At 37.4% G+C, this 13,962-nt stretch overlaps 1 protein-coding gene across 2 annotated transcripts in view; it reads left to right on the forward strand.

Annotated features, from left to right (window-relative positions):
• PGM2 (phosphoglucomutase 2) overlaps positions 1-12,912 on the forward strand; it is a 41,385-nt gene extending 28,473 nt beyond the window's left edge. For both annotated transcript variants that reach the window (XM_084517654.1, XM_084517655.1), the window contains exons 3-14: positions 213-319; positions 634-718; positions 2,364-2,447; positions 3,296-3,489; positions 4,663-4,852; positions 5,631-5,728; positions 7,071-7,251; positions 7,383-7,476; positions 8,371-8,500; positions 11,052-11,241; positions 11,915-12,048; positions 12,297-12,912. In XM_084517654.1, coding sequence (XP_084373780.1) covers positions 213-319; positions 634-718; positions 2,364-2,447; positions 3,296-3,489; positions 4,663-4,852; positions 5,631-5,728; positions 7,071-7,251; positions 7,383-7,476; positions 8,371-8,500; positions 11,052-11,241; positions 11,915-12,048; positions 12,297-12,399 — 1,590 coding nt within the window. In that variant the 3' untranslated portion in view covers positions 12,400-12,912. The remainder of the gene's footprint in view (positions 1-212; positions 320-633; positions 719-2,363; positions 2,448-3,295; positions 3,490-4,662; positions 4,853-5,630; positions 5,729-7,070; positions 7,252-7,382; positions 7,477-8,370; positions 8,501-11,051; positions 11,242-11,914; positions 12,049-12,296) is intronic.
• The last annotated feature ends 1,050 nt before the right edge of the window (positions 12,913-13,962 follow it).

Here is a 13,962-nt window from a genome sequence, read left to right on the forward strand (position 1 = left end):
AGTGCATAAATGCTGGCAAACGGCATTATATTGATTTGAAGGGTTTTGGTGCCGGTGTTTGTTGGTCCTAGATGAATTGAATGGCAGTGCAGTTCAGTGAGATGGTGTGTGCTTACCTCTCTAAGACGTGAACATCTTAGTGATCATCTTAATACAATGATATATTAAATATTACAATTATGCTAATGAAGTGGATTTGTTTTTGTCTTCAGGGATTTTGCAGATACCTTGAAAAGAATTTCAGTGACCTGAAAAAGAGAGGAGTTGTGATTGGTTTTGATGCTCGTGCCCATCTTTCAAGTGGAGGTAGTAGCAAAAGGTACCATTTAGGTATTTTGTAGACGTCTTACACGATTTGTTATGGCCTTATAACCATTTAGACAATTTTTTATCTTTCTCTAGAATGAATTAATTCAAGGTTTTAGAATATTTTTATGTTTTCTTAATACCAAAGCAGTTCTTATAGTTGTGTTTTGTCCATTGGGAATAGGGAGTGAAAACATTTGAATTGCGTATAATATTTGGATTTATTTTATTTCTTAATTGGAGTGGGGGAGAGAAAAAATGTGAATTTTAGGAAATTAATTGGTGAGAAAAGGAATAAATTTCCACATTTTTTGTTCTTGTTAATAGGTTTGCAAGACTTGCTGCTAATACCTTCATCAGCCAGGGAGTTCCAGTTTATCTGTTCTCTGATATAACTCCAACGCCTTTTGTGGTAGGTTTTTCTATAACATATCTATATACACAAATTCTGTGAGATATCAAAAATTAATACATTAAGGAAAACTAGACAAACCGCTTTTGACGTCTTAAACTCTAACTATAGTTTGTTTTATGCTTGTTTAGCTAGATTTGGTTTGCAACATCCACAGCCATAGACTGAAGAAACTTAGTAGAATACCTATGACAGTGGGCCATGTTTGTATTCATTCACACTTTCAGGAATATTTCCCATAGAAAACATCTCATAGTTTCTAGTTTAATAGAATGATAGAATATCCCAAGTTGGAAGGGACTCTCAAGGATCATTGAGTCCAACTCCTGGCCGCATACAGGACCACCCAAAAATCAGACTAGATATTTGAGAACATTATCCAAATGCTTCTTGAACTCCAACAGGCTCGGTGCCGTGGCCACTGCCCTGGGAGCCTGTCCCAGTGCCCGGCCACCTCTAGGTGCAGAACCTAACCCCCAGCCTGACCCTCCCCTGTCCCAGCTCCATGCCGTTCCCTTGGGTCCTGTCGCTGTCCCCAGAGAGCAGAGCTCAGCGCCTGCCCCTCCGCTCCCCTCGTGAGGAGGCTGCAGAGCTAGATGCTGGGGGAGTCTGAAATCTGACCGAACTAAGAAGTTTGAAACTTCTGAAACTTTGAAGTTTAGTTCGTGATTTTCTTCTTTTTTCTTTTTTGGCATATTGAATCCATGGTAGCTTTCTGAAAATACAGGTTGTTAAGAGTGCATTAATGTTATGCCAGGAGTTACTGAATGTGTCTGAATGTACACCACTTAGGTGGAAATTAGACATGTAGGTGTATGTTACACTTAGGATCAGTGCTCTAGAACAATAAAGAGAAAAACTTACTGTTACACTACATGTAACAGTTTCTCCTCTGATAACTGTTGTTCCGGTGAAAGCTGCAGAGCATAGAGGGTTGAAGACTTCGTATGTAGCATTCTTTTATTGATTCAAATTTTGGTAGATACAGTGCCAGATTCTTCTTTGTGGAGCAGCTCAAAGCAGTGTTGCAAGAACTACAGTTGATTTTATTTGCTATTAAATAGAAATTAGATAGAAGTGAATTCCAGCTGGACATTTGGTCACAAATAATGCTTTATTTCTGTTATTCACTCCATCCATTTTGGATTAATTTAGAATAGCTCTCTCCAGAACAATTCTCTTCTACACCATGATGGAGTAGTTGCTCAAAGAACTGCTCTCAAAAGAAGATATGGATGAGAATGCTGCAGTTTTCATTCTCTTTGCTGTACACGAAGTTCTGTCATGACCCCAACAGACGTTACATTCTTACACACCTGAGGTATCTCAAGTCATTCTGCAGCAGGCAACACTTGCATTCAGCTTCCCTCTATTAAAACACTACTTTAGTGAGCCACAAGGTATCTGAAGCAGTGGTAAATATATATTAATGGAAAGATGCACAAGAAGTGGCAAGGACTAAGGTTGTACCACACAGGGCATAGTGGATCAAGTACTGCTTAGCTTCTGCTTTAGGGAGTCAGTCTGTAGGAATCCTATCCTGACGTTTTTATTTAGCAGTATGGAAGTATTCTCATAAGAATGGGAATAAAACCTCCTATAATATTTTTTGTATTCTACTTCAATTAACCTTTTCTTGTTACAGCCATATACAGTAACTCATCTGAAACTTTGTGCTGGAATTATGGTTACAGCTTCCCACAATCCAAAACAAGATAACGGTTACAAGGTAATCCCGTATGATCTATTTTCTGGATTCTTTTTGATGGCTTTTTCACATCCATTTGGATGTTTTATCAATTACTTTTTAAATTAACTTCATTTTTGCTGATGTTTTTTGTTATTTGAGCTACATGTATGCATGACCCAGATGCTGTTAGTTATCTTTCTTTAAATCTGCAGTTTGTAAACCATCAGTAAGAGGAACTATGCCAACAACTGCCAAAAATTAAAACATAATTCTGTTTATACATAAAACGTAAAACCTGCTGTTGGATGTGTGGGCGACTAAAAATCAACAACAGAGGACTAAAGTAATGAACATCTTGAAGCTTAGTTGAATTTGTGCTTGCTATTGTGGCAAGGTTGCTGCTGTAGGCAGCTACAGGGGTTTTATGTCTTTCTCTTTAATGTATTTTGTGATAAATGCATTTCATTGACAATTGACATTGACAATTTTTCCAAAGAATTCTTTTTATATAAAATGATTATATCTAAGAATCATGTGGAAAGTATCTGAAATGTCATGGGGAATTCAATATCATCAATTCCAAGGCTAGCAGCCAGACTGATATTTGAGTTTTCTCAGTAAATGAGCTGAGCCTCGTTTTGTGTTTCATTATGAATTTCAGCATACTCTGATAAAAAATTAATAGCTTTTTTTGTAGAACAAAAATGGTGTTTGAAATAAAACCCTGAGAATATCAACAGAAAAATACTCTGGGTATACTTCAGTTGAATTTACTGTAATATCCTATCAAATACATCTTGGCCAACAAAAAATTGCAAAGCTGTCCTACATTATTAATACTACATTATTAATGACCAAAATACTCTCTTACCACATTTATCATTTAGGTTTACTGGGAAAATGGTGCTCAGATCATTTCCCCTCACGACAAAGGAATTTCTCAGGCTATTGAGGAGAATCAAGAGCCGTGGCCTCAGGCTTGGGATGATAAACTAATTGACAGCAGTGTGCTACTTCATGACCCATATGCCACTGTCAATAAGGAATATTTCAAAGACATACAGAAGCAGTGCTTTCACAGGTAACTGGTGTTAACTCTGCTAAGGTACAGGATTTTCCAGCTGGTATGTCAGCATGGGAATTTAAATTGATCAAACTCAGGGCAGCCACAATTCTGTTGTGTTTTCCAGTTCTGTCTGTGCATTCCTGTGATCTTTTGCAGTAGTTCTGGCAGCGGTGTGGTAACATAGCAAGCCAGTTAATAAAGTTGTTCTGGCAGAAATCTAACCCAGCAAAAGCTAGTTTCTGATTATATTATCTCCCTGGACTAGTGTGGCCATGCATCAGCCAAATGCTGCTGGAAGACTGGGACTATTCTGTGTAGCTAGAGGCAAGCTAAGAGTTGGCACTGACTATCTAATTTAATGTTGTTGAATCACAGCCTTAAAATGAGCTGTTAAGAGAGTAGGTGAACCAGGCTTTTCAGACAGTTTTGACAGATGATCTTGCTCTATAATTCTAGCCTTGCATGTGCTCCTGGTAACCTTGGAAGCCTTGCACCAGTGTATTGCTGTCACTTGCTCAGCATAAGCTTCACCTAACAAAATGAAGTGGATGTTTCTCTTCGAGATTATCAGGTAGAATCAATTTGTGTTAGATAAGCAACAGCCTGTTAATCTGCCTACTTGCATCAAAATTTGAACTACCAGTAGTCGCTAGTAACTGGTGCTAAAATCTCAGTCAATGTTACTAGAAAGGCAAGCCTATATGAGAAATAATGTTCTTTTTTTTTTTTTTTTCTTTCTCACGAATAGGAGGTAAACGTCTCAGGAGTTTGAATGCCTTTACGTGTCTCACATTTTTAGCAATGTAATTTATAAAAATGAATGAGTTCAAATGAGACATGCTCCAGCAGGTTCACTGTTCTTTGGAGATGGCTTAAATGCCAGAGTTGGGGATGAAAAATCTTACTAGTCAGTTGTATTTGTTTTCCACTCGCCTCCTTTGAGGTATATAGAGCGTACTGTCTTATTCCAGTGGTTTGCATGTACCAGAACATTAGATATTTCCAGTAACTCGCCGAGCTGAAAAATGTGGCTAAACCAATTTTGGAGTCATTACTTTTAAAAAGCAACCTCCTTTAGTTTTTCATGTTAACAGTGCTGTAGAATAACGAGTCACATCAGTTCCCAAACATAGTGAATTTTCATGTAGAATATCCTGCCATATTCAAGTTTAATCTGTTTTATTTCAGGAATATCAACAAGGAAACAAACTTGAAATTTGTTCATACTTCTGTGCATGGTGTAGGTCATAAATTTGTGCAGTTGGCCTTTGAGGCATTTGACCTTAGACCTCCTTTTGCTGTTCCGGAGCAGAAGGATCCTGATCCAGAGTTTCCCACAGTGAAGTATCCGAATCCTGAGGAAGGCAAAGGTGTTCTGGTAAATATATATATTTATTACTTATCAATATTTATAAATATATATATATCTTTATAGTTACAAAATGTGTCAAGCAACTTGGCTGTTTCCTTTCTGCCAACAGTCATGGCTATAAATATTGGTTAAAAGATTATTTTATTTCTGTTTTTAGATCTTAACATTTATCGAGGATTTTGTTTGTATCATTTCATTAAAATTCATAACTCTTTGAACCAGTCAGGTAATAATTAGCTATAACTTTAAACTGTATTTTATTCTCTCTATCAGAATGTGCATCATCTGCATGCAAACCAAAGTAATACAGTTCTTTTTAAAAATTAATAAATAAAAAGTAAAGATCTTCACCTTCAATTTGGGAAAGTTTCTAGTTTACATCTGAAATACAAAGACTAAATTGTTCCCAAACCTCAGTGGCAATCCTGATCATTAGGAGGCTGGAATTTCTGATACAAGTATGATCATTTTATTATTAAAGACCCTATTGAATATATCTAGCTTTTGAATCAGGCTACAAAAGTGGAATGATGTCGGTGAAATTAAATATTCTGCTCATGCTCAACTGTTGCCAGGCTTATAGCCTGTGAGTTGGTTAAATGTAAATGAAGTGGTTGGGGTAGTGGTTTTTGTTGTTGTTTTGTTTGTTTGTAGACACACATCATGACTTTGGGTGTTTGAGATTAAATAAACCAGCTAAGTTTATTTAAAGTCTGTAAAGAACACAAAAAATATTATTTGGGAGTATTAATGCTTCTCTGATGTTGCTTATCACTGTTTCCAGACGTTATCTTTTGCTTTGGCTGAAAAAGATGGGGCAAAAATCGTTCTAGCAAATGATCCAGATGCTGATCGACTTGCAGTAGCTGAGAAACAGGAAAGGTATAGTAACAAATGCAAACCATTTTGGACTTAAAGGTCCGACAGATTTGAGGTATTCCAACTACCTGTGTTTCATAAGAAGATAGAATAGTTTTGTTTTTGTTTTTTGGACTAAGACACAAAAATATGTAGTACGAATGAGCTCATGCTTTTTAACAATGAGAGAGAGAGATAAAATCATGGCAACAGTCCTTGGTACCCAAAACATGACGTGGTTTCTTGAAAGATATCTTCACTGATTGCATAACTGATTTCAGGCTGAAATATTTGTCATCCACAAATTCCAAAAGCCCAGCAGAAGGAGATAGTGCAAGTATCCATTTTGCTCACCAGATAACGTGTTTTCATCTGGTACCACCTTCAAAGATGGCAGTTTTTCTTTTGCATTTTTTTTTTCATTTGTCTAAAAACATAGCTACCACAGTCTCGGAGGGGGTTGTTAGTTTATTGTAATTACCACCATTGAGTGTATGGTGCTTTTGTTCTGCTGCCTCTTTGCTAATTGTTTAGCCAGCCTTAATTGTCACCTAACTTTTGGTCCTGCGTCATTTCCAAATTCCACTGCAGCTTTTTATACACTAATCAGATACAAATATAGGCTTCCATAGTATTCGTATGTCTGCTTTGACACAAACTCCTGCTGGAGCACATTCTCTCAGCTCTTTTAGGCTAATTGTTACCATGCATTGCTTAGTGCCTGATGGCATCAATAGATACAGGAGACCGAACCTGCTTCTCTTTCACAACAGGTGCTGTTTCTGTAGGTATTCATTTTTGCTAATTTGACAATTTCTCTGTCCCCTTTCATGATTGGCATTTTTGTGCTATTCTGACATCCGTTTTTTTCCTTTTTTTTCCTTCAATTTTTCTTGTTCTAACAATGGGTCAGTTTTAATGTATATATTTTTGAACTTCTTGATTTCTGTTTCCACTTTTCCTTAATGACAGATTGATGTATTTGTTACCAAGTTGACCAAAACTACTGATTATTTGAGAATTGTATTTTCACATCTGATCTGTGCCATTGATTTTTGTGATCTGTATCGACTGGCTTTTTTTTTTTTTTTTTTTTTTTTTTTAATTTAAAATATGCTGGAAATATCACTTTCATCTTTGGACAAATTCATAAGCTGGTAAATATGACTGAGGAGTAATATAACTTCAGAATTCTTTGGGGAAGATTTTTTTTCTTAATGGATACAAAATGCCTTGCTACTGTCATTTGGAATTCAAATGTGGTGGGTTTATTTGCTAGTATTCATGTATGGAAGAACCACTAGATTTTTTTCCAGTACTGTCCTTTGAATTCATATACTTTTTTTTTTTTTTTTTTTATCTCCAGTGGTGAATGGAAGGTGTTTTCTGGAAATGAACTGGGAGCTCTTTTGGGGTGGTGGATCTTCACTTGCTGGAAAAATCAGAATAGGGATGCTTGTGCCATTAAAGATGTCTACATGTTATCTAGTACAGTATCTTCCAAAATCCTGAGAGCAATTGCACTAAAGGAAGGTTTTCACTTTGAGGTAAGCTGTTACAGGTTTATTCTATATCCTTTTATTTGCTTTCCTACACGGTGTTTTGTGTCCTCTATCTCTGTCAAACATTGTTTTTATTCTTAATGTTGTTGTTTTTTTTTTCATCCTCGCTGCTGTAGGAAACACTGACAGGTTTTAAATGGATGGGGAACCGTGCCAAACAGCTCATGGATCAGGGAAAAGCTGTTCTTTTTGCGTTTGAAGAGGCTATAGGTATGAAAGAGAATATTGTGTTGTAGAGTCCTGTGAAATAGTGAAAGTGGACTACTGCCAAAAATCGTTGTGTAGCCAAATGGCCTCAACTTAATAGGAGTAATTTATATCATCCATTTGGCTGATTGATATTACTAGTATGCAATCCTCATCTCTGTTTAGCACCAAGTATGGTGATGCAAGCTAGGTGGATATATTTTCAGTAATGGCCATGTAGACTTGGGCTGCAAATTCCCTACAAGCTATTTAAACACAAAATAAACCAAAAAACTGCATTTCTTTAAATGTCAAGTTGAGTATGTGTAGCTGACACTTAAGTTTAAACATGAACAGCATAAAGTAAAAGCTCCTCCAAACAATCCTTGTAAACTGGAAAGACATGGGGAAAAGTTATTAGTATGTAAGACAGAGATTGTAAAGCTGTAGTACAATTTCTTGAGTATCTCAGTGCCTGAAGACCAGAGGAAATGTGACTACCTCATGGATAATTACCAGTGTTAACATATGCTACTATGTAAGGATACTCACATTTAAGAGAAAATGCCATGCTTGTATTTTTCCTAAAGTGTTTCTTTTTATGAGAGTTCCAAAAGTACTCAGGAGCACGTGGCACAGATAAGATACAAATAAGTGCTGAAAATCCATTAAATACTTTGATTATTGAAATTAATGTTGATTAGAAGGTAAATAATTTTCAAATCCTAGGCTATGGTGAAAATATTTTTGGTTTAATTCTAAAATGTGTGTAGTATGGCAATACACATTTCTCCTTTGAACAATGTCCGTTCTTATGTTCCCCTCCTCCACCGGTGCTACTCTTCTATTCCATACTATCTACTTTTCTTATAAAAATCAAATATGTAAATAATATACATTAAATTTTCCTTTGTTTAGGATATATGTGCTGTCCTGCTGTTCTGGACAAAGATGGTGTCAGTGCTGCTGTTATAACTGCAGAGATGGCTAGTTTCTTGGCAACCAGGAATATGTCTTTGTCTCAGCAGCTGAAAGCAGTCTATGATGAGTGAGTTTGTTTATAATTGTCTAATAATCATATTTTCTCCATTCCACATACATTGGTTAAAAGGACCTGATAGTAACCTACAGTACATGAAGAAATAGAAGTACAGGAGTATGGTAACAGTGATCTAGAAAGCTCTGCTATTTCGTGGGTATGAATACACATATGACTTGTTTTTATGTCATTTTAAGGTATTAAAAGAATAGAATTACTTTTTTAATTCTTAATCTGTTAATGAGATTTTTTCATAGCATTTTTGCTTGTCTTTCTGAAGGCTTTCCTCTATTTGAGAAGTTCTGCTCGTGGGCTCTTTCTTGTACATAAGACTGGAGTTTTTTGTCTACTTTTGTTTTTCCCAGAAGTATTGTTGCACTGTGGAGCTCACAGTGCTTCTTGCTGCTTAAACATACTAGATGCACACAAGCATTAATGGCAGAGTGTGCCTAAGTAGCTCTGGCATATTTATGTTACTCATTGAAGCCAGCTTGTTTCTGTCCTGCTTGCAGGGCTATTGGTGATTAAATTAATTCTAGGTGGCGCTATAGCTATACTATATCATTCTGTCTTTCATTTTTGGATCAATGGTACGAGTTGGTTTGTCTTTCTGCTCCTGAATACTGATATTTGAGCTGATTCAGCTGAAGTTCTATAACTGATTCTATTTGTTGTATCCAGCTGGATGTCCCTCTGAGAGCTTTCAGTATTAAGTGCTATTTCTTGCTATTTCTTTTAACATATTCTAGGACCTGCAGAAATCAATAGCTAAGACGGTTATTGGATTTCATGGGGCAGGGCATGTTTCTGATGAGGGTTTGGGGTTTGTAGTTACAAAGGAAGGAGCAGCACAGGCTGGTGGATATTTTCTACCTCTTCCTGTCTGGTAGCATCACTAACAAAGCTGTGGTGGAACCTGAAGAAAGATTCATGGAAAACTCTAGCCTTGGTGCTGCTTGTTTCACCAGTCCTCAGAGCTCTCCTTTGTGTGCAGTACTAGACAAGCTTGTTTTATCAACCATTTAAGAAGGAATTAGGTGGCAAAACCAATGCATACATGTAAATTGTGGAATTTATCAGCTGTTGTACATAGTAGTTTAGGTGGGTTCATGAAACAGTAGGACAAACACATGGAAGAGAAAATCATGCCTAGAGCTGCACATACAGTATCTGACTTGGGAGTTTCCTTAACTGCTAGTTTCTAGAGAACACTCTGACGTGCTCTTTTAAATACTCATTTGGTAAACAAACACCTGCTTTAGCTTGCCTTCAGAATCACAAAATTTAGCTGAGTGAAACTTAGCAATGCCACAGTGCTGCTGCGTTAATAGCCACTGAAGAGGCCTCTGAATGTCATAGCTTCTTTAGCATACAAGCAGCCTGTAGGTGCACCTCAGAGTAAGACTGTTCCTGTCAATGCACATGGCCACCATTCATGGGAAAGCTACAGATCTAAGGAAGAAAACAAATCTGTCTTCTCAACAGGTGCTTGGTAACTGGGGCTTTTCTTGTCTTGCTTTGCGGTTATTTTTGTTTGCTTGCTTTTGTGGCTAGTATAGTGTTCCACTTTTCTACTCCTTTACTTCTTTTTCTCCTGGTCAGGATTGTCTTGTGAACTGCTGTTGAAGCAGAAGAAACTCTACTCTGTATTTTGGAGGTATAGTACGGGGATCTGTTCTCATTGTTACCTCATCCCAAAGCCAAGGTAGATCAGGAAAAGGACACAGTCCTAACAGGTTCGTTACTTCTTTCAAATGTAGGATAGGCTTTTTTAATTCCCTTGCTGGATTCTCAAGACTGATTTAACAACTATTGATATTCAAGATTTCCGTTTAGGTATAAATGTGTTGCTACTTTAGAAGCTTTCCAGATTTCTAGCATGAGCATCCTAGTGTTAGCGAAAGCTTCTGCCCTTCAGACTTTCCCTGGCACCAAGGATGCTCATTAACTGTTCATCTTTAGGAAAAGTTCACTTAAAGAAGCAGCCCAGGCTTGTATGCTTTCCAATAACGTGCTGTTTTGAAAAGTCTGTGTTATCAGGCAACTTGTTTTTGATGCAGATTCTGCATTATACAATCTGGCAGCAAATAGCTAATGTGAAGAGGTGATGTTCGGGAACAGTTTAGTTCAATAGAAAGACTTTAATGGGAAAGCAGCCTCTGAAGTTTGCTTGGAAAAAGGCCTGGAATTACTTTTACTCAGAAGAGATCAGCTAGCATCCAGTCAAGGGACCTATTTAGACACATTTGTTTCTCTTCCTGTGGTGTTCAGATCTTCACAAGGCAATAATTGCATCTTTTTTTTCCTTCTGATTTCAAAGTAAACTTTCTCATTTCCGATCAGTAAGGAAATTTCTGTGCAGAGACCCTTCTCTCTTAAAGTGTGTAAAATAGGACAATTAAGGTGTCAGAGCCTTTTAAAAAGTGTAACGGGGTGAAGTTATGCTACAGTTGGGTGACCATGAGCTTTTTTTCTTGCTTTATAGAGGGTTGTGTGTGTGTGGTGTGTAACTCTAATAAGAATGTTACTTTTTCAATTCATTGGTATCATGTCTTCACAGATACGGCCTCCATATTACCAAAGCTTCATATTTCATCTGTCACGATCCTAAAGTGATTCAACAGCTTTTTGACAACCTCAGGAATTATGATGGAGAAAACACATACCCAAAATCTTGTGGTAGATTTAAAGTTTCTGGAATAAGGGATCTAACTACCGGGTATGACAGCAGCCAGCCAGATCAAAAAGCTGTAAGTACATTTTTGTTACACACAATCATGTATATGTATGTGTAAACACATGTAAAAATACTCTCTGGAGAAATACTCTAGAACATGTTATGTTCAATGTTGAGTCTAAGATGAGTTACGTTTGGGATGATTGTTTTGTTTCAATGGGGAGTAAATCAAGGTTGATTTCTTTTTTCCTTTTCTTTTTCGTCCTCTTCTCTCTCCCCATTTCCCCTCTTCCTCTTCCCTCCAAGGTGGCAGTCTGTAAAGGGAGGGAGGAGGATCTTGCTATAGTGCTGCAGCAATCTTCTGTTAATTTGTGTAAAAAGTGTAAGCTAGATGGTCTACTGAGATGCGGGTTGGGGTTCCTTAGTCTTCCATGAGCCACATTTCTTCTTCCTCCTGGGGAAGCTCCTCATAAAGAAACTCCTGTTCACAGCCCAAACGTTGACTAGAGTTGAAATAAGTTACCCAGCAGTGATATTTAGCAGCAGTTTTACCAGCAGATTGAGGGTAAAGCTGTCATTTGCCTGTTGTGGTCACGAGACCACAATGTTGAAGGAAATGGAACAAAACTTACTTTTAGCTGATGCATTAGTTATATGACATCAGGTCATGGGGTTTGTTTTGAAGTCATTATAGTCCCCTTCTAAATGTTACATATATATAAATATATTCTTCTTACTATTTCTAGATACTTCCCACTAGTAAAAGTAGCCAAATGATTACATTCACTTTTGCTAATGGAGGAGTGGCCACGATGCGAACCAGTGGGACAGAACCCAAAATCAAATACTATTCTGAACTTTGTGCACCTCCTGGAAACAGGTATTGTCCCTTAAAGGGGTAAATGCTGTGCAGTAGGGGCTGAGTGGCTTTTCTGCATTGCTTTGGTGGGAAAAGGGCTCTTCATTATTGAATAATACTCCTGTAGTCACCTTAAGAACTCGAGTATATATACTTCTATCATTGATAGGAAATATTTGTCTAAAACAATATATTAGGCTGTAAATGTTCTTTTTAACTTCTCTACTCTGACAGTGTTTTCTGTGTTTGTGTGGCTTTTTTTTTTTTAGTGACGTCGAGCAATTGAAAAAGGAACTAGATGAACTGGTCAATGCTCTTGAAAAACACTTCTTTCAACCAGAAAAAAATAATCTTCAGCGAAAGACCGAGTAAAATAGAAAAATTACTATCATAGTGTGTTTTTTTGGCAGTCTTAGAAATGGATTATTTAAGAAGTAAGGATTTTTAGGACCAAATATCTGAGAATGCAGACTAAAAGGCTTCTGCTTTTATTAAGATCCATTCTGCATATTCTTGGATGTAGTATCTTGTTATGGAAGGGAAGCATGTCTACCCTTGAAGGACCAAAAAAAAAGCCAGTCAGCTTATGAACAAAAAGTTGTCTCTGAATGTATTTCAAACAATACTTTTTTTAATTAAATACTCTAAGTAACATCTTGATTTCTGAAATGTAGCCTGTTTGGGGGGAACTTTTATTTCTTCTGTCTGTGTGTAATCTGATAATGATATGCAACTCTGTCTAGGTTTAGATTTGTAAAGCAAGCGTTCCTGTTAATAAGAGCTGAAAGCCTGTCGTGAAACTTTGACAAAGGTGGGGGAGTTGTTTCAGAAGCAGTGCTCTTTTGATAGAGTTTTCAGCCCAAATAAACAAGGAAGTCACATGAATTTGCTGGAGAGCTTCTGTTTGCTGTGGGACTACATATCAAACTCCAGGTTGGAGATGCTAAGTGTGCTGAGCTTTTCTTCCTTAGAAGTGCAAAATGCACTTGGCTTCAATACCATGAACATTTTAAGGCAGAATGTATCTGCACACAGCACCTTTCCGTTGCCTCATTGATCTAAGCATAATTTGTTCAATGCATACCCCGGTGTCAGGTCCTGTCCTGCTGTATGCTACATGACTTGCTGCAGAACTCCTCATGTGGAATTTAGTGCAGGAGTTCCCGTTTCATTTCATGCTGTCATCTGCACATGCAGGGTCCGAGGTGGTTATGTGGAAGTTACCATTTAACTTTAGTACAGGGTTTTTTTGCATTTTCAGTATTTCCTTTGAGTATCAGTGTATCTCTAACAGCCCTAGTACATCTTGGGTGCAATCTTGGGTAAAGAAACCTCATCACCGTAACTACTTGTGCTGTCCCATGACACTGACTAGTTGCTAGGTTAAGCGTAGATCAAATTTAGCAAATTATTCATCAGGAATCAAATCTGTCATTCTGTGCCCAGACTTACCTTGTTCTTTGCTTGCCATCTTAGCTAACGTGATGCCTGCTTTTGCCTTGTACTCTTTAGAGTTATAATCAGAGGATACAAAGACAGGAGTAGTCCCTGTGTTCTTTGGCTGACATTTCAGCTTTTCTTGGCTGTACAGAGTCAAAACCAGCATCTACATCTGTCATACTGAGGTCCAGCTGTGTGGCACAGAAAATAAACTTTTAAGAAAAAGTAATAATAATATTGAGGAAACAGTGCGTACTGTTAATTGAATCCGAGTCCTTTAGAGCGGGAAGTCAGGAAGTAAGCACTTTCTGTGCAAATAACCTGCTCGTACCCTCCATTTCTTTGTTTCCATTTCTCCTTTGGTAAACCAAATACTAGATAATTTTATTGATATATGTTTGTTTGGTGCCTTGAATAATGCAATCCATGTTCCTAAATAGGACCCTAGGGGTTACTGACTGTAGTAATAACTGTAAAGGGAGTCTCAGTGTTCAC

This window comes from Aythya ferina (genome assembly GCF_964211825.1).
Source record: "Aythya ferina genome assembly, chromosome: 4".
Lineage (NCBI taxonomy): Eukaryota > Metazoa > Chordata > Aves > Anseriformes > Anatidae > Aythya > Aythya ferina.